Consider the following 27,656-nt stretch of genomic DNA (forward strand, 5'->3'; position numbering starts at 1 on the left):
AACGGCAGGAAACGACAGACAGTCGGCTACCTACACGCACGCACACATATATTGAACTTCCCCTAATCGGTCCTGCGTCACTGCTACGGCTACGTCTGTGCTTTAGGCTGGCATAGTGCACTGGAGCTTCCCTCTTATGTGGTCGCTCACCTTCTCTGCAAAAACCGCCGTTCTCTTTTCCAGGGAAACGCACACAGAAAAAAAGGACAAAAGAAAAGAAGCGCCAACACCACCGTTGGCAGCACCTTCACCCTGCAGGCTCGCGCGTTGGTGTGTGCCACTGTGGTCTTGTGCAGTTGCGCGTCTACTGGTAGGAAAACATCGTGAGCTTCGGAAACGCTCCTCTACTCGGCTACCTGGAGTTACTCCTCGGGACGATCAGCGACGCCGCGTACGGGTTGTGCCGGAACAACTTTGGTGACGACAGGACCGGCGTGCGAAGGGTTGATAAACGTAAGGCAGGCGAGTAGCGGGCAATTGCGTCCTGTTCGGCGATGCCTCCATCTGCGTGAGAAGCACCAGCACCGACGGCCAACGGAGAGAAGAGCAAGTCATCCGCTGCGGAGTCGGAGAGGTGCACGCTGCTCGCAGGTGTCGGGGTGCAGGCACCGGTTACGTGCTTCGGCACAAAATTGCAGAAGGCGCAGTCCAACATGGGAGGCAAGCACCCCTGGTCCGTGAAGAAGGTGGTGGGTGCGCGGCTAGCAGTGCTAAAGTTCTGGCAACTGCTGTTGGTGCTGCTGTTACCGCTGCCACTGTTTTTTGCCTTGTAGTCCTCCGATAACTTTCCCATCAGGGGAATGCCGTGGCAGGTCGCAAAAGGGCAGGTGTTATGGACGCCACGCAGTGCGGCCTCCGCTGCCCCCTCATCGGCAAACACGATGAAGGCGATGCGACGCGCCGGCGAATGGCGTGCAGTGGGGATCCTGTCGCTGTGTAGCGAAGCCTCCTTGACAGTGCCGTACGCACGAACAAGCTCCACCAGCTCAGCTTCCGTAATACCTAGAGGCACGTTGCGCAGGAACAGCTTATTCATCCTCAGCCGCTCCTGACCGGCAGGGGTGTCGTCGTGCTGCTGCTTCGCCCATATCACGTTGACAGCCTTTCCACCAATCTTCTTCCCATCACACTCGTGCAGCGCGCGTGTGGCGTCCGCGTTACGGGCGAAGCGCACAAAGCCAAAGCCGCGGCTCTCGCCAGTGAAGATGTCACGCATCACCATCGAGGAAGTGATGTCGCCAAAAGGCTCAAAGAAGACGCGGAACTGGACGTCGTCGACGGTGTGGTCGAGAAAGCGAACCAGCAGGTTTAGCTTGCTGTCAGTGGCAGTGGTGACCGATGGACGCCCACGGTTGTAGGCACCGTTATACTTGTAGCTCATCGTCTTTGCTGTTGTTCCGGAAAAAAAAAGGCAAATATTATTCGCCTCTTGTCCTCGTGTGTTTTCGCTTCGCCTCCGGCACTGCGTCGCTGAGCTTCTAGGCGATTGTCTTCCGTTGACTCGATGATCGAAGAGAGCACCCACAATATGTCCGGTCAGATAATACCGACAGCCGATTAGAGGATTCAACTGGGGGGAGGGGAGGGGTTGAAACAAGGAAGAATGTGTATCGATCGGTATCGCTATAGAGATCTACCCGTATGTACCCGTGTGGATGTGTAGGTAAGGGAACGCAAAGAGGTGGAAAGCCCGAACAGGGACGCGGAGGAGCGAGAAGTCCAATGGTAGTCGCAGCACCTCCGGGAAGGGAAAAGAGACAAGAAGGAAAAAAAAGGGGGAAAAAAAGAAATCGCCACCCTTCCACTTACACACGCACGCACCACCGGTCTCCGCTCTGCCTCACCAACTACTATAGCGCTGATACACAGACGCGTACACACAGCGAGGCAGACACGAAGCGCGAAAAAAAATACGGAATGGATGAGGTCGGCAGCGAAGGCAAAGTGCGCCTAATCACCGAGGAAGAGACTACTTTACTCGGCTTCAAGATCGGCAGAGATGAGGGTAGCGGGGTTGAAGGGGTGAAGAGTGAAAGAGGACGTGAATGCACTTCTTGAGCACGCGGATAGAGCAATCAAGATGGAAAGAAAAAGGTAGCAATACGAGTGAGGTGTTGAAGGGGGAAAAGGAGAATAACAGCAAAGAAGCAAAGTGAAGAGGGAGGTGGCCTCGAAGGGTGCGAACAATGCACGTGACGACACAACGAACAAACGCAAGAGAAGCACAGAGAGATGAAAGTAGAAAAAGAGACGTAACCGGTGAGCGCGTCAACAACGCAAAGCCCAAGAGCCTTAGGAAAGAGCGAGAAGTGCGGCTAGCAAAAAAGGAGAGTTGAAGAATAAAATGGAGCACACTCACGAAAAGAGACACACGGAGACACGAGGTTCGAAGAAACGACTGCAAGACACGCCCCAAAAAAAAAAAACGCCTAAGAAAAATTGTGTCGCAGACAGACAAGAACGCTCAGCAAGCAACACAAGCAACGTGGATAGAGAGAAAACAACAGAAAACAAAAAGGAAGCTCGTTGCGCAGGAGACAGATCCAACGGGAACACAACAAGGGAAGAAAAAGCGCTAAATGGAAAAAAAAAGGAGCGCCCACGAGACGCGGAGGGAAAGGGCGTAGAGGAGACGCTATAGAAGTGGCTCTGCAGAAACGAAGAGGAGGAGGGGGGAGGGAGGGAGAGAGAAGGAAGTGCAGCACACAAATTATAAAACACTGAGACACTTCAGCACACACTCCCCGCGATAGAGAAAGAGAGAGGGTGTGAAAAAGAGTGTCGAGAAGGATAACAACAACCCAATAACAGCAAGTAGAACGCAAGAGAACAGCAATGAAAAAAAAAATGTGAAAGACAAAGAAACAAAGCAGCACACACACCAACAGGAAAGTGAGAACGAGAGAGGAAAAGAGAACAGATTAGCGTGTACAGTGCAATGCGCAAAACAAAAAAAAAAAAAACGAAATAAATCGACGGAAGTTTTCACCTGGGAGCGAAAGAAGAAAAAAGAGCCAAACTTGAAACAGCAAAGCTGTAACACGGATGTACAGTTCGAGTAGCTGAGTGAGGAGTAAGAGTGGGGAACGGCAGGGGGAAGAGTGACGGATGTACGTGAACAAAGAAAAATAAAGTACGGAAAGAATTAGAGATGATTGGGAGGAAAGAATAGAAGAGAGAATAACCGAAAAGCAAAACAAAGAGTCGGTGTGCACTACAGCGATAAAAATGCTCTGTTTGTCTGCTCTTTCGTTGTATCGGGGGTTTATGCCGACTGGGGATGGTGGGTGCTTCGGTAGCTTTTTTTTCTGTCAAATCACAAGGACGCACGCGGCAGCGAGGAGGGGAAGTAAGTGAACGTTTAAAAATGTCGGCGAATGATCGGCAGCCCTTGGATTTTCTACCGTGTCAGTGGTGGCAGTAGGAAGTGCAGGGTGGGGAGCAGAAGACAAAACACGTATTCACACACTCTCACCTTACGCTTCCTTTTACGACGAAGAGGGGGAGAGAGGGCGATGTGTGGGTTTCCCTCGCTGTTTTTTATCCTTTCCGTGTATCAGTCTGAGTCAGCACTCAGCAGTTACGTAGTGAGTGGTTACGTCTGCTTCTCCGCCGTTCGTGTCTGCAGCAGCCTCCAACCACTAACAACCACACCAAACGCGTACGTGTATAAGACGAAGAGGGAGGGTGGAAGGGAAGCACGACTGCCTCTTTTTCGTTCGATTTCAGTCGTGTCCGCCCCCTTGCCTTTCGGTGGTGCGTCAATCGATATCCCGCCTCCACAATAGACGGACGTGTTTTCCTTTATTGGCTCTCTGGGGTACTTTGTGGATGAAGTTCGCTCTTCTCGTCTTTTGCCTGCTTCGCTACTCAGTGCGTCAGTTGAACGACCGACCAGACGGTAGAGCAACAGCGGAAAGCCAACAATCGCAGAAGAAAATAGTCACAGGAGCGACGCCCGTTGACTACGACAGGAAATGAAAATAAGGGGAGGGAGGGAGGGAGGCAGTGAGAGACGGAGGCCTGCGCGAAGAGAGCAACACAGAGCAGCGAGCAGACAATGAAGAAAAGAAGGACGAAGGGAGAGAGCGAAAAGAAAGGAGAAAAAAATGAAGGAGAAGTGAAATACGGAGAGTGAAGCGCCCGTGACAGAGAAAAGAGAGAAGTAGGAAGAATAAAACAACGGTGATAGTGAAAGAGAAGATCGAAGGCAAACGCAAAGGCGAGAGCGAGAGGTAGATCGAAAGCACGAGCAAGGCCAAGAACGACAAGAACAGAGATGATATACGTAGAGGTATATACGTATGGGTTGCTCCTTACACTTTGATATACAGAGACGGAGAGAACGAGTATATCTCTACCCTTGTGGAATAAGGAAAAAAAAAAACGACGAGATAAAAGGGGGGAAAGAGAGAGGGGGGGGAGAGAATTAAAAAGGGGGAACCGAGAGGAAGAAGAAAATCAACAGAAGACGGGGGAAGAAGAGAGAAGGGAGGAACGGAAGGGGAGTGCAGAGAGAGAGAGCTCAAGATGCCCAACCACGAAGAGAAGAAAAAAAAAAAACACAAAAAAAAACACAGAGAAAGAGAGAGAAAAGGAATAAAACGAAAAAGAAACGGGGTGAGAAAAGGCTTGAGAATCTGAAGTAAGTTGAGTCGACGACCCAACAGTGCCTGAGGCAAGCACGACTCCTACACAAGAGAAGGGCAGTGCGTGTCGTCCTGCTACGCGTGGAACCGAAAGGGGAAAAAAAAAGGACACTCGATAAAGAATGGCGCCGAGAAGGAGCGCGAGAAGAAAAACAAGAGAGAACAGCAAAGATGTGCGCAAATAAGCTGAGTTCTAGAGTCTCTGGATATACGCCAACAGAGACACGTATGATAAGAGAGCGGAGGAGAAGGAAGGGGAGAAGGGGTCGACCACCAAAGAGCAGACGGGTTAGAGAAAACAAAACGACAGAGCAGTATGTCCAAACAAAACTGATGAGAACAAAAAAAAGGAGTCGTATAGAATCGATTGAAACAACAACAGAGTTGAAGAGCTCTGGTAAGTGAATAGGCACACTTGAGTGTTAATATGGATGAAGAAGCTTTGTTTGCACAGGGGAGGGGGGGGGCGCCCACGACAATCCGCCACGGAAATGTAGAGGAAGTAAAGGTTGAAGCGGAATGGAACTGTTGATGCGCTGAAAGGGGGAAAAGGGGGAAGGGGGGAATAAATAGTGAAGAGAAGCAAGCCCCTGTATCGGTATATATGCCTTAGTCGTGTGCGTGGGTAGGGATCTCGTATGGGAGAGGCAAGTCTCCCAGATGGGGGGTGGGAGAGAAGAGCGTAAGAGAGTAAGAGGAAGGGATGCCGTGAGAGAACCGCTGTACACACGCACACACACACATGCACAGGCACACGCGGCCACTACGCGCAATACTAATGATAATAGACAGACAGAAACACAGCGCCAGGCGAGACGCCAGAATATGCGTGCGTATCTCCGGCCGCCTTTTTGCTGTTGTGGTGGTGGTGGTTGCCGTTTAGTCCCTTCGCCTCGGTGACCCTTCCTTCTCTCTTGTGCGCTTTTCGCCCTTTAAAGGTTAATCGACCGCTGTGGTGAGGTGCGTGGGTGGAATGACGTTGTAAGTCGCCCGCGTAGTGGCAGCTCACAAGCACTAAATACCGAAGAAGAGAGGAGGGAAGGGGAAAGGGGGGAGAATAAAAGGAGGCAACTACGGACGCAAGACAACAGAGAGAGAAAGAAAGAGGAGGATCTGGGAGAGGGAAATGATGAGGAGGGGGCTTAGAACACGAGGGAAGCGAAATAAGATGTCGAGGAGAGAGAGAGAAAATACGAAGGTAAAGATGTGGAACCGAGTCAGAAACAAAACGAAAAAGAGTTAAAGGACCGTGACGACACCAGCGAGGGTGTCACGTAGCGAGAGTGGGGTGAAAGGGAAAAGAGGTCAAAGGCCTGCAGAGGCAGAGCGACCACAGCGAGAAAGAAAAGAAAAATAGAAAACACCAACGGCAGAGATACACAGACGAGAATCCGAGAGGAATGGGGCAGGAGAACAAAGAATAGCCCTAAATATCGCCAACACTAAAGACAAAGAAACAGAAAGGGCGAATAGCACCAATGAAATCGAGTAACAGAGAGAAGAAACCCAGAAGTGCAAAATAAAGACCCAGCAAGGTGCAAAGACACACACACACACACATGCACATGCACACGAGAAAGAGAGGAGAGGAAAGGGAGGAAGGGAGGGAGATGATACAACACAAAAGGGCTGGAAGATGACCTTGAGAGAAACAAGCAAGCAAACAGCAGCGGGGGGCGGGGCGGGAAAAGAAAGAGAAGTCAGCGAGTACAACAATAACAAAGCGAAAGCGATTTAAAAAGGCAGGATGGGCCGAAGGACGGGGTCAACAGGGAAAAGGCTCGGTGTACAGTAGCACACAAGAGCGCAAGCAAAGGAGGACACGAAGAGGATTGTACGAAAAAAAAAAGGTAAAGTCCGAGAAGGGAGCAAAAAACCCAATGAAGTATACGGAAATAAGCGCTGGCACACACACACACACATACATACACATGCACACCGAGAGAGAGAGAGAAGCAAAATTACAAACAGAAGAGAAGCGAAGCGTAAAAGGGAGGGGAGGGGTCAGAAAGAAAAGCGAGCAAAAAAAGAAAGGAAAGATGACGAGTGAGCGACGGAGAGGACAGCGAGAAGATGAGGGGGGAAATGAAGACAGAGGGGTGGAGCGTGAATAACACACAGCTGTTCGCTTCTCTCCGTCTACGTATTGCCTTTTTGTTGTTTTCCTGGTGACGTTTTTTTCGTGTGTGGGGGGGGGTGTGCGCGTGCGTGCGCGCGATCCTTGCATGTTATGTTGTTGCTGCTCAAAACAGCCAAACAACACAGACAAAAGAGCAGGAAAAGAGAGCAAGAGCCAGCCAGGAGAAAGAAAACGAGTACTCAGCTGCAGCGATGACACCGAAGCAGTAAGCGGAGGGCTAGAAACGAATCCAAAGATGCGGTGAGATGCCAGGTAAGAAGAAGCCGTGCAAGAAGAGAAAGCGCCTCTGTCGTTGCGTGCTGTTGATGTCAACTCGTTCTACCACCTGCACGAAACTGACAGACGTTGTCGATTCTTTCGACTTCACACTTTCTGGTTTCGCTTCGGTACGCAGCTGTCGATGCTCCCGTGCCAATTTTCGTTCAGCCGTGGGAACAGAAGAAGAGAGTGAGCCTTTTCAGCGTTGTCTGCTGCCAAATACTTCGTTTTGTTTCCCTTCTTTTTATTTGACCTCGACAAGAGCTCGACTAATCCTCTTGGCTGCCTTACTTACGGTTCCGCAGTCTTCTTGCTCAGCAGCCCGTTAGTGTGATTGGTGCCTCTGCTTTGCGCTTGACTGGTACTTCGTACGGCGAAGTGTTCGTTCAACCGGTTTCGAGGCGGGAGACGTTCCTTCTCTCGGCTGCCTTTATGTCGCTCTTGTAAGGGTATTCTGCAGCTGAAATAGAGAGATACGTGTCGTCCTCTCAGGGGGCTGTGGATCTGTATATTCACGCCTTCTGGTCGTCAGCTCGTGGATCACGCCACCCCGGGAGACGGGCAGAGACTTGCAGCGGATGAATTGCGTCTTTCCTTTTGCTGTGTTTCCTCTTTTCCGCCTATCGCTTGACTGCTCGCGCCTGATTTTTTTTTTGCCGTTGTGGTTGCTGGTTTTTTTTTTTTGCAGGGGGGGGAGGGGAGTTCGGTGCACCACCCACGTCCGCGCCCAGAGTGCCTCTGTCTGTCTTATAAGATGAAGTGGGCGTGAAAACGAATGAGCGTCACGTGATGCAGTTCAGTGAATCCTTCAGTAACGTCTCGATCGTGTCTCTCCAGCCGAGCTGCGGCGGCCTGGGGTGGCTGTTGCTTGTCCTGTCTTTAAAACTGCTACCTGCCCCTTTTCGCTTGGTGTGAAGTGAAAAAGGCGCGGGGAGGCTCGGTCTGTCTTACAAGGTGAATTAACTGTCAATCTTTAGTTTGGAAGAGGAAAGGTGCCGAGAGGATGGTGAAGAAGGAAAAAAAAAACGCTACTTGCGAGGTAAACGCGGTTCGCACACAACTGACACAACTTTGCTGCTTCATGGCATATTTTTCCGAGGAAGGGGGGAGGGTTTCGCACTTCCTTCGTGCGTGTGATGGTCCTGTGAAGGACTACAAGCATCCAAACCGGGTGAGTGGGCAGCTGCCCAAAACTGTCACAGACCGTCTGTGCATTCCACAAACTGGAGTGAAAGTAATCGAGCTAGGCCAAGAGTATTCTGTGGCTAGGCCCCTCTCGAACGCTCGCCAGGATTCTATTTTTTGCTTTCAATACTATTGGCAGCTTCCCGCCTTTCCGACGAGCCGGATGAGCACCCTGGAAGCAGCTCAGAGGTTGCGCTGGGAGAACCCCTCCTTTTGTCTTTTGAAGAAGAGAAATAGGGGAAACGCAGTGAACGCCACCAGCACGACAGCGTTGCAGGATGAGAATGCGTGACAACTACTTGCCAGCGCATCCACAAGGGCAAAGAAAATCAGAAGAGCAACAAGCGCCATACGCTGAATCGAGAAGGGAGAAACAAAAAAACAACAACAACACTAAAATGTCGATACAACGAAAAAAAAATGACTCAATGCACATTAGCCGAAGAGGAGGGGGAAGGGGCAAACTAGAAAAGCGCGCGTGCCCACGGGGAGAGAATGGGCGAGCGAGCGACAAACGCCAATGAAGGAGGAGGAGGAGGAGGAGGAGGCGAGGTGGGAACAGATAAAAGCGCATGACGAAAGGAAACGCGCCAGTAGCGTGGACGGGATGGGTAGGAGGGGAAGACGCGTTCGGTGGCCAGTGCAACGAGAGCACGAGAAAGACTCAAAGCCGCTCACTTTCACCTCAGAAAGACGGGGCAAGCGGACACACGTTGGGTAGATAACAGAGGAGTCTAGAAGACAGCCGTGATAACGAGGAGAAGTGAAATACGCCCATGGAGAAGAGAAACGGCACCGGCGTACGTTGGTTGTCCTCACTGTCTCGCTGCCCCACTAGCAGTGGTCAGCGTAGTTTCTGCGTTGAACACCATGCGCTCGCGGTACAGTCGCTTCGCGACATGCGGAGACTTGAATGTCGGTACTTGGAAGCAAGCCTTTACGCTTCCGGCGTGTGCGGGACGGGGTGTGTCTGAGTACAACCAAGGCGGAGGCGCAAATAGAAGCCTCGCAGTGGAAGACTTCACAGAGGGGGCAGAGAGAGGAAGCAAACAAAACGATGTGTCATCGCCTCTCTACGTTTTATCAAAGCAGTGAACACGTGCGGTCGGGGGAGGTGGAGGAGAGCTCACTTTCTGTGGCACAAGTAGTGCGTGTCCCTAGAGAAAAAAAAAGAAGGCTAAGAGAGGTCTCGGGAGGCGTCTAGGAGATCGAGAATGAGCGAAAGCACTCCGCAGCTTTAAAAAAATGCATCCAAGCAAAGAGGAGTGCACGGAGAAAAACAGACGGCGTCATCGTGAATGGTCGACATGCGGTTCCTTCATGACGTTTCTCAATCCTTTTTCTTTCCTCGAAATAAACGAACGGCCGCTTAACACACAAAACGCGTCTCCTCCTCGCTCTCTCTCTCTCTCGTACGCTCCTTGTGGGCTTCCAGGCTATGTTTCCTCTTGAAGGCAATCACATCGCTTCAAGCTTCATGAGGAGGACTCCAACTTAGAACAGCAGCTTGGGGAAACATCCCATGCGCTACAAAGAAGAGTTCAGAAAAGGGGGAAACGAAGGTGAAAAAGCGAGCGTGTGTTGTGGTGGTAGTACAACAATCCTCCTGTTCAGATGCGCGCTCAGGAGGGCGTTTACACACGAATGCGGCTTTCCTTCTCGCGCCTATCACACGCCTGGGCAGAGAATGAGCACACATAACTGACGTAGAAAACAATGGTGGCGGACGCGCACAAATTCACTTGGGATGAGTCAAGCACTACCGCACGACACACACACACATCGAGCGGAGCGAAAAAATGGCCTACAAGTGCAACGCAGATTACAACATCGTGCATCGACCACAGCTCCCCTTCTCTATCACTCACCACCCCACCCCCCGCTCTGCATGTGATGGGATGTTTCTTGTTTGAACTCGTTTATTCATGCCGTAGAGCATGAGGTAAACTTCACACCACCCCCGGCCTGTCACATGGGCCATCGCAGGGTGCGACGCAGCCGTGGGCACACACGTCACAGCAGTGCGCCCACTCAGTCAGCTGGGCACGGCCCCGGCCCCAAGCCACGACCACCCGCCCTGCAGGCCGCCCCCCAGCCGCCCCCGTCATGCTGGTCGCCACCTCGTGCATCCCCCTCTCTCGGGAGTGGGAGGAGGGGGGGAGGCGCCCCACACCAGCAGACAGCGAGGGGCCGGGTGCGATGCCCTCGAGTCACTCTCGCACAATGCCCACCAGGTGGGTGGCGCAAGCGTGCTCACTGTCACAGGTCGCTCCGACGCCACGCCATCCATGGCCTCACCCGCCGGCACCAGCAGCGACGCACCGCTCTGGCCTCCTCCCTACATCGTAGGCACTTGGCACCATCACCACCAGAGGCAACTCGGCATTGGCAGTGGTAGGGGGGCTGCCTGGCTCCCCCCCACCACCACAGAGAGTGTGGTAGCGGAGGCGGAGAGAGCACGCACTGAGGTGCCCCTCACCATCATGAGGGAATCAAAACAGTTTCCGAAAGAACGCGCTCATCTTGCGCCTTTTACCGCTTGTGTCTTTTCTGTCTTTCGCTTTGTTTTCTCGCGTGTGTCATTCGATAAGAAGAGGCGATGGTGACATCCTTCACTCAAGAAGCCTCCCTATCATAGAGAGCGGCCACCTCGACACTTCAGCGGGTGTCCTTGTCATCGCGCAGCGCACAGGTAGAGGGATGTAGCTTCACAAGGCCCCCCTCCACCTCACCCTTCTCATGTGTACGTGTAAAAAGGGCCCCGAGGCATCAGCCTTGCCACGTCCACGGATGCGCATGCATATCCCCGAGGCACGTCTGTGGATGTGTCTGCTAATGGGTCCATCAGCACGTTGTTGTGGGCGGAGGACGGCGTCAGCAACTTGTAGGCAGTGACGACGCACGTGCTACGCTACTGGTGTGTGCATTACGCATTCTTACGGTCCAGGGACCCCTTCCACTGTATTTCCACACCTCCCCCTCTCTACTTCCTCGCCTCCCTATCCACATGCTCCGATTTGTGATTGTGTGTGTGTGCGTGTACTCTTGCGTCAGTGGCTATTTTCTTTTGGGGGGAGTGCCTATCCCCTTCTCCACTGCTCTGTCGGTCAGAGGATGGCACATTAGAAACTGACCAGCCCTGCTATCCGTCGTTAATGTGAAGGGCAGAGCAGCGCGAAGGGGAGAGGACGACAGTGCGCGCACCTCCGCTGCAAGAGACCTACACATAGGGAGGGGGAGGAGAGTGTTGGAAGACGAAAATACGCGAATAAAGTGGAAGGTGGGAAACGTACTGGACCCGGAATGGTAGCCGCTCTAGCAGCGCGCAGGATGAGGTCAAGATGGGGGGAAGGGGGGGAAGCGACATCATCGAAGGCTCACTTCCTACCTATGAGAAAAGCAAATAAAACCCCCAAGAAAATAGCCAAACAGCATGTGGAGCACACGGCACAGTAGAGAGGCTTAATGGCGCACAGGGACAGTGAGAGATGAGCATTGCACCATGAGCAGCTCATACCTTTCTTTTCCACATGTTGGCCGAGAAGCCGCCACGAGTGCCACGTGTCGTGCGTTTCGGCTGCACGGGATGGAAGAGGAGAATGAACGCAAAGTAGAATCGCCTCCACCACTCTATCCACCTGCTGCTCTCCCCTTCGCCCCCTGGGTCGTCGCTCTCTGAGAGCCGTGCAGGGCGTACTCGGCGCTTTCAGGTGCCGGGTCGATGGTGAAGGTCGCTGTATGGGATGATGCAACTGCGGCAGGGAAGGGAAGTCCTATGGTATCCGCATCCCTATCCGCCAGCTTTGCCGTCTACGAAGATGTCAACAACAAGGTGCAGCGTGCCTCACCGTACCTCGTGTTGACTTTTTCTGGGGTATTTACTGTGACCTCATCCGTGCCGTGAAAGATGTGCCCTACCGCCTCGACGCCCTGCATCATCGAGTGATCTTGATTCGCCACCTCGTACCGCCACGCGCCGAAGCGGCCGCGGGAGTAGATCTTGTACGTGTCACGCAGCACCGGCTGTACCTCCTCCAGCAACTCATTGCGCCCCACGAACGGGATCGGGTAGCCCTTCTTCTCCATGTGGTGCCAGCGGGACACGATCTCGTCCTCCGGGCAAAGCAACGTCGCCGTTCGCAGACCATCAATGCAGTCCTCCATTATGGTGTCCACGTTGACGGGCTTGTATTGCGCATTCTGGCTAACCTCCAGCATGATGCTCCAGTGCCCCTCCGGCACATTCGAGTCAGCGTAGCGGGAGAAAATCGTCGCGCGATAGAAGGGAATACCGTCGCCAGGGAAATACAGCCAGCAAGCTGTCTGCATCCCCGAAGGCGGGCACCCCTTCACACCGATGCCGATGATGTGCGTAGAGCTGTAAACCATCTTCTCGGCAATCTCGCGAAGACGCGGCGCCTTCAGCACCGAAGCTGACGCCGCCTCTGGGTCTTCCTCTAGCCCAGTTGCCATGGCGCGCAGAAGATCGTCCAGCGGCATCGTGGAGACAAGTGTGTCGTAGGATACCGCCTCGCCATTCGCCATTGTCAGCGTCTTCGTGATCGGGTTCACCTTGACGACGCGGCACTGACAGCCGAGCGTCTTATGCGCCTCTGGAATCATCTTCCAGACAGCCTCGTAGATCGCGCCGGTGCCGCCCGCCTTAGGGAAGCGAAAAGTGGCGTTGGGGCCCCAGCCAACATCATCGCGGTTGAGTTGGATGTTCTCCTTGATGCGCTGCACGTTGACACTGGCCACGCGTTCGCCGACCCACTCCGCGCTCATCACATCCAGCGGCACCGCCCACACCTTAAAGTTGTACGGGCGCATGAAAACCTCGGCGATCCCCTCGCCAAACTGGCGCGAGACATACTCGGCGAAGGTTTTCGGCTTCTCCTCCGTGGCGACAGCACGAGCCGCCTCGGCCTCCTCCATCCCTTTCAGGCATGCGTCTCGCACCTCTGATGGGAGACGGTGAATGTTACTCTGAAATGGATACGGCACCCAGACACCGCAGCAGCGTACCCACGACTCGCGCTGGAGCGTGTTCCAGTCAGAGATGGCGAGGTTCATGACATCGTCAAAGTAGGCGTAGTGGGAGAAGATGACGTGACCGCCCATGTCCCACAAAAATCCGTTCTCGTCCCTGACGCTGCGCGAGAGGCCGCCAGGGACGGCGCTGGCGTCGTAAATATGGAAATTGAGGTGCTTGAGCTCCATCAGACGCACCGCAGCGCCGAGTCCGGTGGGGCCAGCACCGATTACAACCACTCTCTTGTCAGCGCTCATGATGGCTCCCTACTGCGCGGATCTGTGTTGCACCAGCTAATGCCTATGCTCGCGACCCCTTTGTTTTCCTTAGGAAAGGGTGTGAGCGAGCAAGGTGGAAAACGAGTGAAGGCTTAGCACACCTACTGAAGAGGGGGGGAGGGGGGGAGAAGATACCAATGAGAAAGGCTGTGCGTACACACAGAAAGTAAGAAAGGAGAGCGCATCGAAGTACACGCAAACACACCCCATGAGCGGGTGAGGTGGAAGTAGCAACGTGGAGCAACGACAGCGACAGAGGGAGGGGAGAGGTGGAAGGATAAACTCCCAGAGATGCGTGCAGCGAGCGGGCGTGGATGTGTGGGTGTGGGCAGCACGATGGAACAAAGTTGGGAGAAGGGCGAAAGAGAGGGGGGCAGGGGTGGAGGCGCAAACGAAGGAAGACGGCAAGCACGATGGGCACAGAAGGAGGATATCGATCTCGAGATGTGAAAGCTTCGCGTGCAGACCGGAAAGGAGGGGGGCTTTGGAGTAAAATCAGAGAATGGAAGAAGACGTGCACTCTCGTCACCACCACACGCACGGCCACACGTGATACGCAGCTGTGCCCGAGTGCATTGCTGATACCCATGAGGTGACGAAGTTCGCTGATTGTTACGTCCAGCGCAGTTGGCCTTTGATGCTGTTTGTTTGTGTTTCCCCTTTTTAGCACATCACAGCAACCTGAGGAAGAAAGAGAACGAGGAGAAGGGCGAGTGAGTGCGTGTGTGAAGGGCGACTGGACACAGATGCGCTCACGCCAACGGAGAGAGGGAGACACGCGCAGTCGAATACAGAGATAGAAAAAGAAGAATAATGTAGAGAGAGAGAGGGGGGAGGAAGAGAGGAGCTGCGCAAAACCCTACACACAGACTCATGGGCACATGAAGACGCACAAGCGCATGTCTGCGTTGCCTTTATCGCTATGCAGCCAACGAGAGAGAACCAACAGAGTCGGTTGACGCGCAGGCAGCAGAAGCGTCATGAAGGCGCAAGAGATGCAAATTCCTTCTCACAGCGATAGACGTGTGTGTGTGCGTGTGTGCGCCTGCTCGTCTCTCTGTGTGTGGCTCCACTTTTATCGGTGTTTGCGTCTCTTGACTTTTCGTACTTTCTTCCTTTTTGGTCAGATGTACTCAAGGGAGTAGCCGAACACAACTTTGATGGCCTCAAAGAAGTTCGCCTTCCACCCTTCCTGCACGCTCTGCAGCTGACCAGCAGGAATGCCAGACTGTGTGAACTCCAGCGTCGTCACACCAGGCTCCTCCTTCACCAGCTGCAGCACTACCGAGCTGTGCACGCCGACAGGCCAGCTGCTGAGACGCCACTGTTGCTTGATCAGGGTCGAGGGCTGCACATCCACGTAGTAGCCGCTGATGACACCACCGAGGAAGCTGAACAGGCCGCCGGCCTTGACATCCATGGAGGCAGGGCTCCGCGTGTACACGCTGACCCTGCTCGGGTCCGTCATGGCTGCGTACAGCTCCACCACGGGTGCGCCCCAGCGCATCTTCCATGAGAAGGACGTATTCTCATCGCCGCTGCCGCTGCTCGACTTGGACGGCGTCACGGACTTCTTACCCGCCGCTGCGTTGGTGGCCAGGGTTGTGGATGCAGAAGCAGAGAGTGGTGGCGGTGGGGGGGGCAAGGCGGCGCCGCTCTTCAGCTGCTTCCCGATATGATACTCGGCGAAGAGAGCATCAAAGAAGGTGGCTATCCCCTGCCGCACCGTGGGGCGGCCGGCCACCTGCACCACCGACTCGAGCTGCTGTGCCGCTGAGTCGTTCTCCTGGCATGTGACGGCGATGTCGTACTCGTCCTTGAATCCGTCGTGGTCGACCTCGGCGACCTCCATCTTTCCACGAATCACCTGATCCGCGCCTGCCATCTTGCCCACCCACCGCAGCGACATCTTCAGCTCGAAGTAGCACATCATCTTCCCCTTACGCTGGGCCACCGTGACGTCGCCGGAGATTTCGCTCACCTCCTCAATCTTGAGGTACTCGACGCTCGTCGCCATGTCTGCTGGGACCGGGATTGCATGCTCGGCAAAGACGCTCTTGAGCTTGTCATGTGTGTGCTGAGAAAGATCGCGCTCCTCCCAGTGCCACGAGTTCACGTTTGCGCCGTCGGTGCGTTCGCTGACAATCCAGCGTGGATCGCCCTCGCCGACCTTGGCCATTACGCCCAACGGTACCTCGGTTATCGCCTTGAGGGAAGGGGGTTACCTACCCGTGCCAGAGGTGGAGCGATGCGGTTCCCCCAAGGGTCACGCCCACAGACGGGGAAAGGAGCAGCGATGCAGGTGACAGGGAGCGGCTGGTCTTATGTATCCGAAGAACCGCAACAGTGGCAACGCACACCCACACACACACTCACTCACACTCACACTCACAGTATGACTTTACGGAAAAAAAAAAAGAAACAACAACAACGCTGATAGTCCTAACGTCCACAAAACGATCTCGTTGAGCACTTGCGGGAAGTATATTCGTGTGTTGGTGACTGTAGTTTGGATGACGAGGGACGGAAGGAGGCGTGGCCAGCGCCACGTGCACCAAGGGGCAAGAGGTGAGGAAAGAAGGAAAGAGAGCAATGAAAATGCACCAGAGCCAACGATATTTGCCACATGGGACATCCCCCAGCATCACCCGACGAACGTTAGCGTGCGAAACCGAGAGAGCGCGATGCATACGCGGCAGGCCTTCCTCTTAGCGGTTAAGGAATGATCGGCCACAGGTAGTCATCAGGTGCGTGCTAGGTCAGAAAGCACAGACGCGCCCTTGAAGGCCCTACCCTTGCGAACAAGCGAGACCTATACTGTGATCTTATAGCACCCCTTGTGGTCCCCACCTCGCACATGGGATCTCGCATGTATCGAAGGGCGACACCACACGCACACACTACACACGCGAAGATTCCCATAGCCAACGTCCTGCATCTCTGTGGCGCTAAGCAATGAGTCCTTCATACCGTAGCGGGCAGCGTTCGTCTTTGTGTTGCCCAAATTTAGGACGCCACGGGACGCATTCCTGAGGAGAGAGTAAAGAGGAGAGAGGGTTGTGGAAAAAGGGAGGAGTAGGTGAGCGAGAGGTACAATGCTAGTAATAATGAAGAGAGCACCAAGATAAAGCACAGAAACAAAGGACACGTTAACACTCACTCAGTCATCGCCATCAGATCGCATTCGGTCACCAATACTGCTCTAGAGCACACCTACACACATACCTACACACCTACACACAAGTACCTCAGTACCAAAAGAAATAGATACGTATACGTGAGCGCATACTACGCCAGTATAGGCTTACTTCCCCCTTCCCTCACCTTCCACGCCCACACCACAACTCAAATGAATAAGCGCGTGGACTTCTCCACGTCAGTGCGCCTGCCCCACCTTGACGACATCATCGAAGCCAAACATGCACAAGGCAAAACGAGCTACAAACGTATACGCTGACCGCTGTGTGGGCCACTGCGATGCCGAAAAGCGCATGCAGCTAAGTTTTGAGCCGTCCCTCCCACCCGCCACCTTAGCACCTGCTGGGCCCCTCACCCACCTCCCTCACGTCACTGGGAACGCTGGGAGGGGGGAGGGGTGAAGGAGACATCCGCAGATATAATTGAGAGAAGCGCGCTGATATCAGTCCCCAAGGTGCATTCGGCAGCGGCTCCGAGTGAACAAGAACAAAACAGAAGACGGGGCAGGAAAGAGAGCCGTCCGCCTGCCCTCTCATCCTTTGTGCCGCTGCTGCTGTGAAAGAGAGCGACAAGAGCACGTACGCACGAACACACAAACGTGTGCCTCTAATATAGGCCTATGGGACCGGTCCCCACCTCTCGCTCTCTCTCTCGGTACGCCACTCACACGCGGCTTTATCAGTTACTTAGACACCTATTTCCTTGACCTCTTCGTCGGCCTCTTGTCTTCATCATCGTCCGAGGCTGAGCTGTCGATGCTGCGCTCGGCATCGCCGCCAGCCGCCGAGTGCGCCTTCTTTTCCTGGAGCTTTCGTTCGTACTTCTCCGCGTCCTTTCGAACCACCTCAAAAAACTGCTCGCGCTGCCTCTCGCGCAGCTTTAGGATCTCCACCGCAGGCGGGGGATTTACAAAGGCACTGCGGTTGTGCTCCGTAGCGCCCGATCCGCTAATCAATGCGGCACCACCGCCTAGGTTGTACGGTTGCTGCAGACTCGACTGCATCGGCATCTGTTGCTGCTGACTGAGCGGCGGGCCACACATCTTGGGCGGGAATATGCCAGGCCCGTTCATTGGCATATCAACCCACTGCTGCTGTTGCTGGGGCGGCGGCATCATCCCATAACCACCACTCATCGGGTCCATCATGCTGGGCCCAACACTTATATGAATCCCTTGAGGGGCACCACCACCCATCATGGGCATACCAGTCCCAGCGCCGCTGTTACCAACGCTCGAGCTTGGCATGAACGCAGCAGCATCACTCATCATGTTGTTGCTATTGTGCATCGTCGGCGGCGGCAGCGGCGACTGCATTGCGCTGCTGCCTATGACCCCCATCTGCGACTGCTGCGCCAATGCCGGCGTACTGCTGCCGCTGTTCGTACTGCTGCCGTTAGTCACATTGTTGCTGTTGCCGTGCCCGAGGTAGGTAATGAGCAGTTGCTGCTGCGCCGGTGAGAGCTGCCGCGGGTCCATCTTGCCCTCCTGAAGGAACTGGAGCAGCAACCGTGCCTCCATCTGCTGCTGTGGTGAGAGGCCATTGACGCTCATCATCATGCTGCCATCGTTGTTGTAGTGGCGGTGGTTTCCACCCATCCGGAGGTGACCGCCGCCGACGCCGTTGCCGGTCGCGAAGCCTTCGGGTTTGTTCACGTTTCCCTTGCTCACGCCAACCTTCAGCTTGCGGCCGACGAGGGTGAAGCCGTTGTACTTCATAGCTCGAGCGCGGTCATCCTCCGTAGCGAAGTCAATGAAGCCAAAGCGGTACGGGTCCCCCTCACGCCCATTCAGCGAGCAGTCGATGATGGTGCCACATTGACAAAACACCTGCCTCAGCATGTCAATCGTAACGGAGCGGTCAATGTTGCCGATGTAGCACCCAAAGCGGGTCTGCATGGGAGTGCTCGACATGGTGCCGACTCTGTGGGGTAGGCGTAAGGGTGTGGATGGGTGTGGGGAGTAGGGGGGGGGGGCGTAGGTGAAGGCGTCAACGGGAGACGGCACGTCCGCGTAGACTCAGCGACGCAAGCGCCAAAGTAGACGAGCGAAAAAAAAAAAAGAAAACCCCGAAGAACAGTGGAGAAATTGAGGGTCCAGTGCGCAAATCTGGGTGTGTGAAAAGGGCCGTGAAGAGAGTCCCTGCTCTACTCGTCAGCTGAGTGTCGCGACAGCAAGAACCACCACCACATTCGCAGCAGCCCAAAGGAACGCGGCAACGGCGGCGGCAGCAGACGAGTCGATGGGCGAGAAATAAGCGGAGAAAGGAAGTATAAGGTCGACGAGAACGCAAGGAGAGGGAGAGGCAATATGTGAAAGAAATACCACACACCCAGTCACAAAATTCTGCAACAAGGCAGAGCTGATACAGTTGACTAGGCGTACCACATCTGCCCCGCTGTTGTGTACAACGCACCCGCGGGTCTGGGTGTGGGGGGAAAACAAGGCAGAGATGGACGTCCGCTGTTCTAACTCACTCACGCAGACGCTTCCGCTTGATATGCGCCTTGGCTGTATAGCGAGCACAAAATCAGCACGAACGGATGCAAAGCGGCCGCACACACAAAATGGAGAAAAGGGGGTGCACAAGGGCAACAAGGTGACAGTCAGGCAGCCGTGGCAGCACGCGCGAGTGTGTGTCCTTCACGATGGGCAGTCGTGGCAAGGAGTCATGTTGTAAGCGTGTAGGAAGAGAGAGAGACGTGTGGAGACGCAGCATGCCAACGGCTCGAGCGAGCGAGAAAGGCGGCAGAAGGAAGGGGTGGAGAAATAAGTCGAGGCGATGGGGCGGCGCTTGTCTTCATCAAACGACCCTCAGCGCTACACACACAGCACTTCAATGTCGGGATGTGGTGAGGCAAGAAAGCAAACAAAGAGGCCCGTATGCGCGTGTCTACACCCCGGCAAGCGCAGAGAGTACCAGAGGGAAAAAGGTGAGGCCATCACTCCATCGGTAAACAAAGTAGCACGTCCGCGTCGAGTCATATTTGAGGCGGGTGGCACAGAAAAGGGGGGAGCCTTGGATTTATTGATCAAGCCAAGATGACGTGGAGTGCGTGGGTAAACCAGCGCTCTCCCCCTCCCCTTCATTGTCATCGCTGCCCGCCCCCCCCCACCCCACCCCCTTCCTTCCTCGTTTCTTTCTCTTTCCTTGCCCTCTTTCTCGCCCCGCCGGCACAACGCTCCCCACGTTCCCACACGGGGAAACACAAAACGCCCCTCCCTCGAAAACACACCATTTCTCCGCATGTCGCTGATGAGAGTCCGTCTTGGATTTTATATTGTCTTGTCTGTTTACTGACGCGTGAGCGCATAAGACGTGTGTGTGGGAGGGGAGGGAGGGAGGGAGGGGGGGCGACAATACGAACGTCGAGACCCTCACACTCGCATACACAAGCAGCGCAGTCACCGTGTACGCGCAGAAAGAGCACGTGGGGTCAAGTAAAGTCATTTTTGCTTCGTCCATCTTCCCTCTCGCCCCCCCCCGGCCACGTTCATCACTGCCACCACACCGGCAGATGACCCCGTAACTCAGACACAAACACACAGGACGCAGAGCAACTCCTGCTGAGATACGTGCCAGTACAACAACCTCCCTTCCCCCTACCGCCTTCATACGCCTTTGCAGACGTGGTCAAGCCCACCCGACTAACGCAGCCGCGATGCAGCGACAGTAGTGAGGAAAGGGAAGAACGCACATGCACTGTCTGAGTACTGCACACTGTTAGTCGTAGGAGCCGTAGCATCCGTTATGGCTTTAAGTAAGAGAAGTAACAGAGGAGGAAGAAATCGCACAGGCACACGAGAAAAGAGGGGAAGAAAAGCGAAGCCTATCATCACGCAGTTCTCATCTCGTGGCTCTTTCCTCTCCTCGCTGCAAAGGAGAAGGGCGCACGTCAATACGCGGCACCACCCGATTACCCCCTCTCGTCGAGCGCACCGACGACTTGCTGTTCGACAACGGCACATCAGCAGGCCAGCGAAGCACTGTGGCAACAATCACCAGTGCCACCTGTGGTAGTCCTGGTTGGTCGCATCACGCACGTTCACACCCACATACCTCGCTTTACAGCGATACAACAGCGTGCCAGACAGGCACAGTACGGAGAGCGGGAGCCGCTTCGCACCCGCGTACTTACAAAGTGAGGGATGAGGGACATATGAACGAAGGGATGAGGATAGCGTCAAGCCGTACACTGAAACAACGTCCACCGCGACCCCTCCCTTTCACATCTCTCTCTCTCTCCCGCCTCCAGCATCGGCTACAATGCAGCTGCTTTAAACGGTCTTGGGCTGTACCCCCACCCTCTTGGACTTCTTCGCCACAGTGGCAGCCTTGCGTTCCTTATTGAGCGTGAGTTGCAGCTGGTCTGCGAGGTATGCGGCGAAGGAGTCCTTGTTCACAATCTCTAGTTTCTGGTGAACGGAACGGTGGCGTTCGACGAAGAGCTGGCGAGGCGGATGAAAGTCAAAGGGCGCGATGTGCCGAAGAACCTCCTCTACGTGTTCCCCATGCGTAGCAATCGTCTCTACGAGATCTTCGATGCACAGCACGTTGTACTGGCCAAGTGCCTGCTCAAGCAGCAGGTTACCGCTAATGAGCCGCTTCGTCTGGGTCTCCTCGTTGTAAAGAGCGCCCCGGGTGCGGAGAAGCGACTCCAGTTGTGTCCTGTCTGGCTCGCCAACAATCGAGAATGGCGTGAGCTGCTCAACGAGTTTCTCCGTGCGTGGTGTCAGGGTGATCAGGCGTGCTGCGTAGATCTTGAGCAGGCCCACCTTTTTGAAGGCCGACGCCACCTCCGGTGGGATCTGCGACCCCTTCGCGCGCACCACAAGTCGTACCGGACTCTCACGCAGCTTCTTCTTGAGTTCCTCCATATTCGCGTGACGGCGGCGCCCCTCGACCTTCTCTCCGATCTTCTGAAACTTGCGTCCCTGGTGCTCCTTGCGCTGCGCGTGCTTCAGGATTGTCTGAGCGGAGATGAATTTCTTCGTCGATAGCCTCTGCTTGCGCTTGGCGTCTAACTTTTTCTTGTGACGGTCACGGCGCTCCTGCAGCTTATCCTTGCGCAGCACGCGATCAGCGCGCAGCTGCTCAACCGACTTGCGCTGAAGGAGAATGGTCTCCTTCACACGCTCGCCTGGCAGCCACTTTGGAGGGTTCTTCCCCATGATGGCCTTGCAGGAGTGCCTGAGTGTATGTGAGTGCTCGCCTCCGTGTGTTCAAGGCTCTCGCGTAGAAACGCACAAACAAATTGATACAGAATGAGGAGAAACTGTACAGTGCGGTCAGTGGCGACGGGAGGGGGAGGCAGGAAGGGGGAGATACGAGTTAGGAGGGTGTGCGTGGGTCACGCAGGTGAGAGAAGGGTTGGAAGTGAGAGGCGCGGATGGGGAGGGGAGGGGGGGGCGGCACTGCATGCCCGACAAGAGAAAAGAGCTACTGAGAGTTCACCTTTTCCATCACGTGAGAGCAAACAACACAGAAAAGGGAGAACGAGAGACGACAGCAGTAGTCGCTGTCGGCGTGAAGGGGAGAGGGAGGGCAACTCGACCATCGGACCCTCTTCCCTGATGCGTCCGCTCCTGGAATGAGAGCCTGCAGTGGCTACAACCACACTGCGTCAGTGGACTCGGTCGCCGATAGCAAACAGCACAGAAGGTGGACACAGCGAGACTGAACTCTCCCCCCCCCTCGCGCAGAGCTCACCAGGCGTGTGAAGAAAAGGAAAACTGCTCAGCGAGTAAATGGCCAAATATTCGCGTCGTTAGCGCATTCTTCTTTGCCTTCTCCGGGCACAAAAATCCCCTGCATCGAGTTGTGTTGAAGACGGATGTGTGACTGAGGCGAGTGCACACATTTTCGTTGGTGTGTCGCGATGCAGCACCTTTCGCCGTGGCTACCTCACACCCTCAGTTGATAGTACCGACCTCGCTCCTTCTCCCCCACCCCCTCTGCTCACTCCAACGTTTTCCCCGATGCACAAAAATAAACGACTCTTGTTCGCTCTCTTCGTCGAGGTGGAGAACAACGCGTGAATAAAGGGAGGCCCATCGCGCCGGCCGAAAGTGGGCTCACCTGGAGAAGGAAAAAAAGGCGGGCGATCAGAAAGGCAGAAACAAATCCAAGAGAACCACGAAGAAAAGGTCCACCAGGCAAGAGCCCAGAGAGAGAGGGAGAGAGAGAAGCCCACACCCACCCACACACACATACACACACACACACCTCCAGAAGGAGGCAGCAACACACCTTAAAGAGGGAGAGGGAGGGCACCGGAGGAAAGAGCTCAGAGCACCTCCCCCCCCCCACGTAAGAGAGGCAGAACACATACACACAACAGAGGGAGAGCAGAAGAGATGCTAGCGAGAGAAGAAAAAGACATGAAGAGCGAAAAGGAGATGGGAATACGCCGATGAAGAAGTCTGCTAACTAAGATGTGGCAACTCACAGAGAAGATGAGCCCTGCAGTGAGCAGCAGTGTCGATCAAAGAAATGGGGGGAGGGCTTCCAAGCTGAGAAAGAGAGAGATGGAGGATTGAGGAAGAGAGGGAGCTACCTCCCCGATGGGGCATGCCACACAGGGAGCTACACGAATTACGAGATCACAACACAAACTGCGCGCCCCATGGCGGGCGGGAGGATTGTGAGGGATGCGTGCTAGACTGAGTCGACTTCCAGGAAACACTGTGTACAACTTCTCCCCGCCTCCTTCCTCACCTTGACGCGTTGTCTGGCTCGTGAAAACAGCAGCACGTACGAAGCATGTGAAGGAGGGAATGTGCTGCTATCGAGGGAATAAGGAATGCAGCACGTCCACCTCACTAGCTGCTCGCCTCGGTTGCTGGGTTGCTGGGCAAAGGAAACGTGCGCACACAGCGGGGGAGAGGGGGGGAGGCATCGTTGTCTACTCGCCCAGCAGTGAAAAAAGGGCGAAGGGTGCGCCATATTTAAAAAAAAAAGGTCGCAGCAGAATGGCTAACGCTCCCCGCTCAGAGAACTCCCTCCAGTGCGGCATGGGGGTAGGCACTCACTCCTGGATGTGTCTTGAGACATACTGCCGGGAGGGTATGATTTCCACCAGCTCGTTCTCGTGCAGGCATAGCACAAGCACCAACGCTTGCTCCTCACTGCTCGCCTCCAACCGCCTGGTAGCTGTCCAACCGTAGGTCCCAACGGAGGAGCACCACGAAGCGAAGATCACGTATGGCGCCCCGTAGGTGTCAGCGAGATGCACAGCGAGCCGCGGAATGTACTGCGCCGCGTCTGCCATGGCGGTCGGGGGCGGAGCCTGGGCCTTCTCCCGGCGCAGATGCGCCAAAAGGCGACGGCGATACGACACTGGAGGATCCTCCCCAGTAGGTGGCATGGCAGAGGCAGCGACAGCAGCACGGAGCGCTGCTCGAGGCATCGACGTGGTCTGTAGCATCTCCTCCCACGCATCAAGGCTTGACTTCCCACTGCGCCATCGCTCCGCCGGTGGACGCGTCAGCTCCGCAGCGTCTATGGCAGTGGACCATCTGCGAGTCGCATTCTCCGACACAAACACAAAGAGGGGGTCTTTAGCAACGCCTCCACTAGCATCAACAGCGGCGGTAGCCGCCGCCTCGGTCTCCCGAAGTCGCTTCAGAGTCGGGAGCGTCTCCAGAAGCAGAACACGTAGAGACTGCTGCTGCTGACCTCCCAACGCACGTCGATTGGACTGCCAGGTGGTGGGCAGGATGAGAAGTCGTCTTTCATCCCCGGTGGCATCGGCCTCCGTGCTGTCGGTAAGAGAAGCGAACACGCATGTCGGGTACACCGACTCCAGTTTGGTGATCCACTCCGTCAGCATCCCATTGGAGGTTAAGCGCGCCGGTGCAGAGACCAGGGTGAAGTCGCCGACGGCAAAGTAGTACTGCCAGCGGGACGACAGGGCCAGCAGCTGCTGCTGCCTCTCGACCTGTGACGGTACACGGTCGAGAGGGCCACCATGCAGCAGCTCTACATCAGCGTTTGACAGTCGAAGAACAGCCACAGACACGCTCTGCGCCAGTACCGAGGCCGAGAACGTCGGTCCTGCAAACGCTGAAATGTCAAGGATGCTGCGATGAGGGCGGGCGACGGCAGCGGCTCGCTGCTGCACCTCACGCACGCCAATGCGCCCGCACCATCTAAGGAGGAAGACGTAGAAAACAAACGCCGCCATGACTGCAACGGTGTGACGATCCACAAAGTACCGCACAATGTGGCGTGCGGAGAACATGATGATTGTGGGGAAAGAACAAGCAGGCGGGTTCGAGTATGCCTTGCAACGCCTGCTGGGGAATGTGCGGCAGAGAGAGGCGTAGCAGCCGTAAGAAAGGGGAACCGCGTCAGAGGGGCCCCCGTACACAACCTGAGAATCCACCAGTGAAACAAGGATCTGCGTGCCCCTCCACTCCTCCCGCCCTTTTTCGCTCTCGCCCCTCCCCCTTCCGTCGCTCCTTCCTTCACGTGTGTTTGTGGTCTCCTCTCGCGTTTCCTGAGAGGCACATAAGCCAAAGGAAAAAAAAAGGAAAGAGGAAGACAACCAAAAAAAGGAATGCAAACGCGGAGGAAATGACGATCGTTGAAGTCGCTGGCCCCCTTCAAGCACACAGGGAGCGTTTGGCCCCCGCCTCCTCCGGCAATGACACCCAAGGCACGACGTAGTGAAGGTGCCTTCTCTTCACTGAAACAAGACTGCCGACGAGTCACAGAGGCACAGGTACCACCAAGTGACCTCTCCTACCCGCAGGCCACAAATGAGCGTTTTCCCGCCGATCACGCATGCGCTCTGGGAACAAAGGACAGCATAAGACACTGTAGCCATGCACAAAACACAAAACACAAGAGGGTTTGAGACAACAGGCCCCGTCCACTCACGAGTCAGCCGACAGACTCACTACCACCGGTCTCTCGCGTCTTCCCTACGTTAAATCAGAGCCACGCAGAAGCTTGTGGCGCTGCCGTCGCAGATGGCTCGCGTAGTCGTCGTCCTCAGTCGCCAGCTTCTCCTCTTCAGCCGGTTGCACAAACGCTGGGCTCTTCACAGAGCGCTCCTGCTGCATATCCTTCAGAATCTCATCCTTGATAAATTCAGGCACCGCAGGCGAGGAAAGCGTATTGCCAGCCTCGAACCAGTAGTTCTCCCCTGTCGGAGTGCCGTCCTGCGTGTAACGCTTCGTTGACTGCTCCTCTGCATGCATGCAGCGCAGCTTATCGCTGGCAAGGCCGCTCACGTAGTTGCCTAAACGTTCGGCAAGCTGGCCTTGCTGGTAGCGGGTAAGCTGCTCTGGGTCCTGGCCGCCCATCAGCCGACGTGCCTCGAGCAGGCATTGCCGAAAATCGGACTCGTCGTGAAGGATGCCGCGGAAGTACTCAGCTGCCTCCTGGGACTGACGGCCGCTTTCTACGGAGCGCTTCACAAACGATAAGATCCATCCTTCCGTGTCGTCCGACTGCAAACGGTCTGTGGGAGCCCCCTTTGAAGAGCACGAGGAAGAAGACGGCGAAGCAGCGGTGGGGGCGGTTGCACTACTTGACGTCCCACGAGGTGAAGGACTGGGGCTTGGCGGACTGGAGGGTCCTTCTTGGAAGAAGCGTCTCGCAGCGCACACGGCATGTAACGCTATCACGCTCTGCGCTGCGAGAGAGAGGTGGATAGAGCGCATATTGCTGCGCAAAAACTGCGAGTGCCGAGCGTGTGAATGCGGGGGGAGGGGGGGAAGACAATACACAAAAAGAGGGGAGGAGGATCGGCTCGCGTGAACGGCACACGTCATCAGGAATTATGCGCAGTTGCACTGCAGCCCGTCCGTCGTGCGTGGGGGTTGAGAAATGCGCAATGACGCGGGAAAGAGAGGGGGGAAGATTCAGAATAAAGCGCTCATCGGCACCAAGCCCTGCCACCTCCCTCCGGTAGCAGATGGCTAAGCATAGAGCAACATCGGCAGGGGCGAGGTGGACGGTGCATGCGTCAGGTGCTAAACACTCTCGAGGCGCGTCAGACGCAGGGGAGGCACGGAAAAAGGGATAGAGCATTCTCTACCATACCCGTCCTCCTCCCCCGTCCGCATCCCGGCTCGATGCTCCATCAGTGAAGACATAGCACAGGCCGCATATTTCGACACACAGCGGGGCGCAGAGCATCATGTGCGATATTCTGAGACGACAACCACACACACACAAACATCTCTGATGTCCCAAACGTAAATCTCCATGAGCCCACCATACACAGAGCATACGTCCAGCCAACACCACGGGTCGAGGAAGCACCTTGTGATCGCCCCGCTTCCTACCTTCCTGGCTCAGGGTTGCACCGCACGGCTCTGGCGTCAGCAACGACACTGAAGGAGAACAACGAGGAAAAACAAAGACTTCGAGCACAACCGACATCACGCGCATTGAACAGGAGAGATCGGAAGCTCACAACATGGATATGTGTGCCCTCTCTCCCCTTCCCCCTTCATGCCGCACTACTCGCGAAGAGACAAGTGGGTGGGAGAGATGTTATACTTGTACACGTACACATCGGGCCGATGGTGCGCACGGTAGGCCTCAATCTCCTCCTCAAAGTATGGCTCACTGCTAAAACTCTCAGGCAGTGGATCGTTGAAGTTGGAGCGAGCCAGTTTGGCGAAGGCGCCAAGCTTCTTTTCCGTCGTGTGCGGCGCCCACGAGACGCGGCGGGCGTGACTGACAGCCTCCTTGCTAAAGAAATCCTCTGTGCGAACACTAAGCATGCGACATGACGTGAGCACTGCTGACGACAACACAGCGCCGCTGACGGCACGTCTGGTCGGCGTAGCGAGACGGCGCAGGCTTCCTACCATTTCTTTCAAATGCCTAGGTGGAACTGTGATGATGAAATGGTTCATGGGATGGCTGAGATGATCACCGCCGAGGAACGTGTGCGCT

The 27,656-nt window shown here is 55.3% G+C and overlaps 8 protein-coding genes across 8 annotated transcripts, besides 1 other annotated feature; all 8 read right to left on the bottom strand.

The window, feature by feature from the left end:
* Positions 1 to 352: 352 nt before the first annotated feature.
* On the bottom strand, positions 353 to 1,381 carry LPMP_180180 (hypothetical protein; the record flags this gene model as incomplete). The annotated part of the gene is made up of 1 exon (XM_010699550.1): positions 353 to 1,381. One exon carries the CDS (start codon positions 1,379 to 1,381, stop codon positions 353 to 355), a length of 1,029 nt encoding a protein of 342 aa, XP_010697852.1.
* Positions 1,382 to 10,133: 8,752 nt separating this feature from the next.
* Positions 10,134 to 10,703: a repeat region.
* Positions 10,704 to 12,042: 1,339 nt separating this feature from the next.
* GLF (UDP-galactopyranose mutase) lies at positions 12,043 to 13,521 on the bottom strand (the record flags this gene model as incomplete). The annotated part of the gene is made up of 1 exon (XM_010699551.1): positions 12,043 to 13,521. One exon carries the CDS (start codon positions 13,519 to 13,521, stop codon positions 12,043 to 12,045), a length of 1,479 nt encoding a protein of 492 aa, XP_010697853.1.
* Positions 13,522 to 14,665: 1,144 nt separating this feature from the next.
* LPMP_180200 (activator of Hsp90 ATPase, putative) lies at positions 14,666 to 15,721 on the bottom strand (the record flags this gene model as incomplete). The annotated part of the gene is made up of 1 exon (XM_010699552.1): positions 14,666 to 15,721. The coding sequence occupies one exon, from the start codon at positions 15,719 to 15,721 to the stop codon at positions 14,666 to 14,668; it is 1,056 nt and encodes a 351-aa protein (XP_010697854.1).
* Positions 15,722 to 17,434: 1,713 nt separating this feature from the next.
* LPMP_180210 (RNA-binding protein, putative) lies at positions 17,435 to 18,652 on the bottom strand (the record flags this gene model as incomplete). Its single annotated transcript, XM_010699553.1, has 1 exon — positions 17,435 to 18,652. The coding sequence occupies one exon, from the start codon at positions 18,650 to 18,652 to the stop codon at positions 17,435 to 17,437; it is 1,218 nt and encodes a 405-aa protein (XP_010697855.1).
* A 2,364-nt stretch (positions 18,653 to 21,016) lies between these two features.
* LPMP_180220 (60S ribosomal protein L7, putative) lies at positions 21,017 to 21,910 on the bottom strand (the record flags this gene model as incomplete). Its single annotated transcript, XM_010699554.1, has 1 exon — positions 21,017 to 21,910. One exon carries the CDS (start codon positions 21,908 to 21,910, stop codon positions 21,017 to 21,019), a length of 894 nt encoding a protein of 297 aa, XP_010697856.1.
* A 1,856-nt stretch (positions 21,911 to 23,766) lies between these two features.
* On the bottom strand, positions 23,767 to 24,981 carry LPMP_180230 (hypothetical protein; the record flags this gene model as incomplete). The annotated part of the gene is made up of 1 exon (XM_010699555.1): positions 23,767 to 24,981. The coding sequence occupies one exon, from the start codon at positions 24,979 to 24,981 to the stop codon at positions 23,767 to 23,769; it is 1,215 nt and encodes a 404-aa protein (XP_010697857.1).
* A 685-nt stretch (positions 24,982 to 25,666) lies between these two features.
* Positions 25,667 to 26,050, bottom strand: LPMP_180240 (hypothetical protein; the record flags this gene model as incomplete). Its single annotated transcript, XM_010699556.1, has 1 exon — positions 25,667 to 26,050. The coding sequence occupies one exon, from the start codon at positions 26,048 to 26,050 to the stop codon at positions 25,667 to 25,669; it is 384 nt and encodes a 127-aa protein (XP_010697858.1).
* A 1,164-nt stretch (positions 26,051 to 27,214) lies between these two features.
* On the bottom strand, positions 27,215 to 27,481 carry LPMP_180250 (hypothetical protein; the record flags this gene model as incomplete). Its single annotated transcript, XM_010699557.1, has 1 exon — positions 27,215 to 27,481. The coding sequence occupies one exon, from the start codon at positions 27,479 to 27,481 to the stop codon at positions 27,215 to 27,217; it is 267 nt and encodes an 88-aa protein (XP_010697859.1).
* Between the last annotated feature and the right edge of the window lie 175 nt (positions 27,482 to 27,656).

Source organism: Leishmania panamensis, assembly GCF_000755165.1.
Source record: "Leishmania panamensis strain MHOM/PA/94/PSC-1 chromosome 18 sequence".
NCBI lineage: Eukaryota > Euglenozoa > Kinetoplastea > Trypanosomatida > Trypanosomatidae > Leishmania > Leishmania panamensis.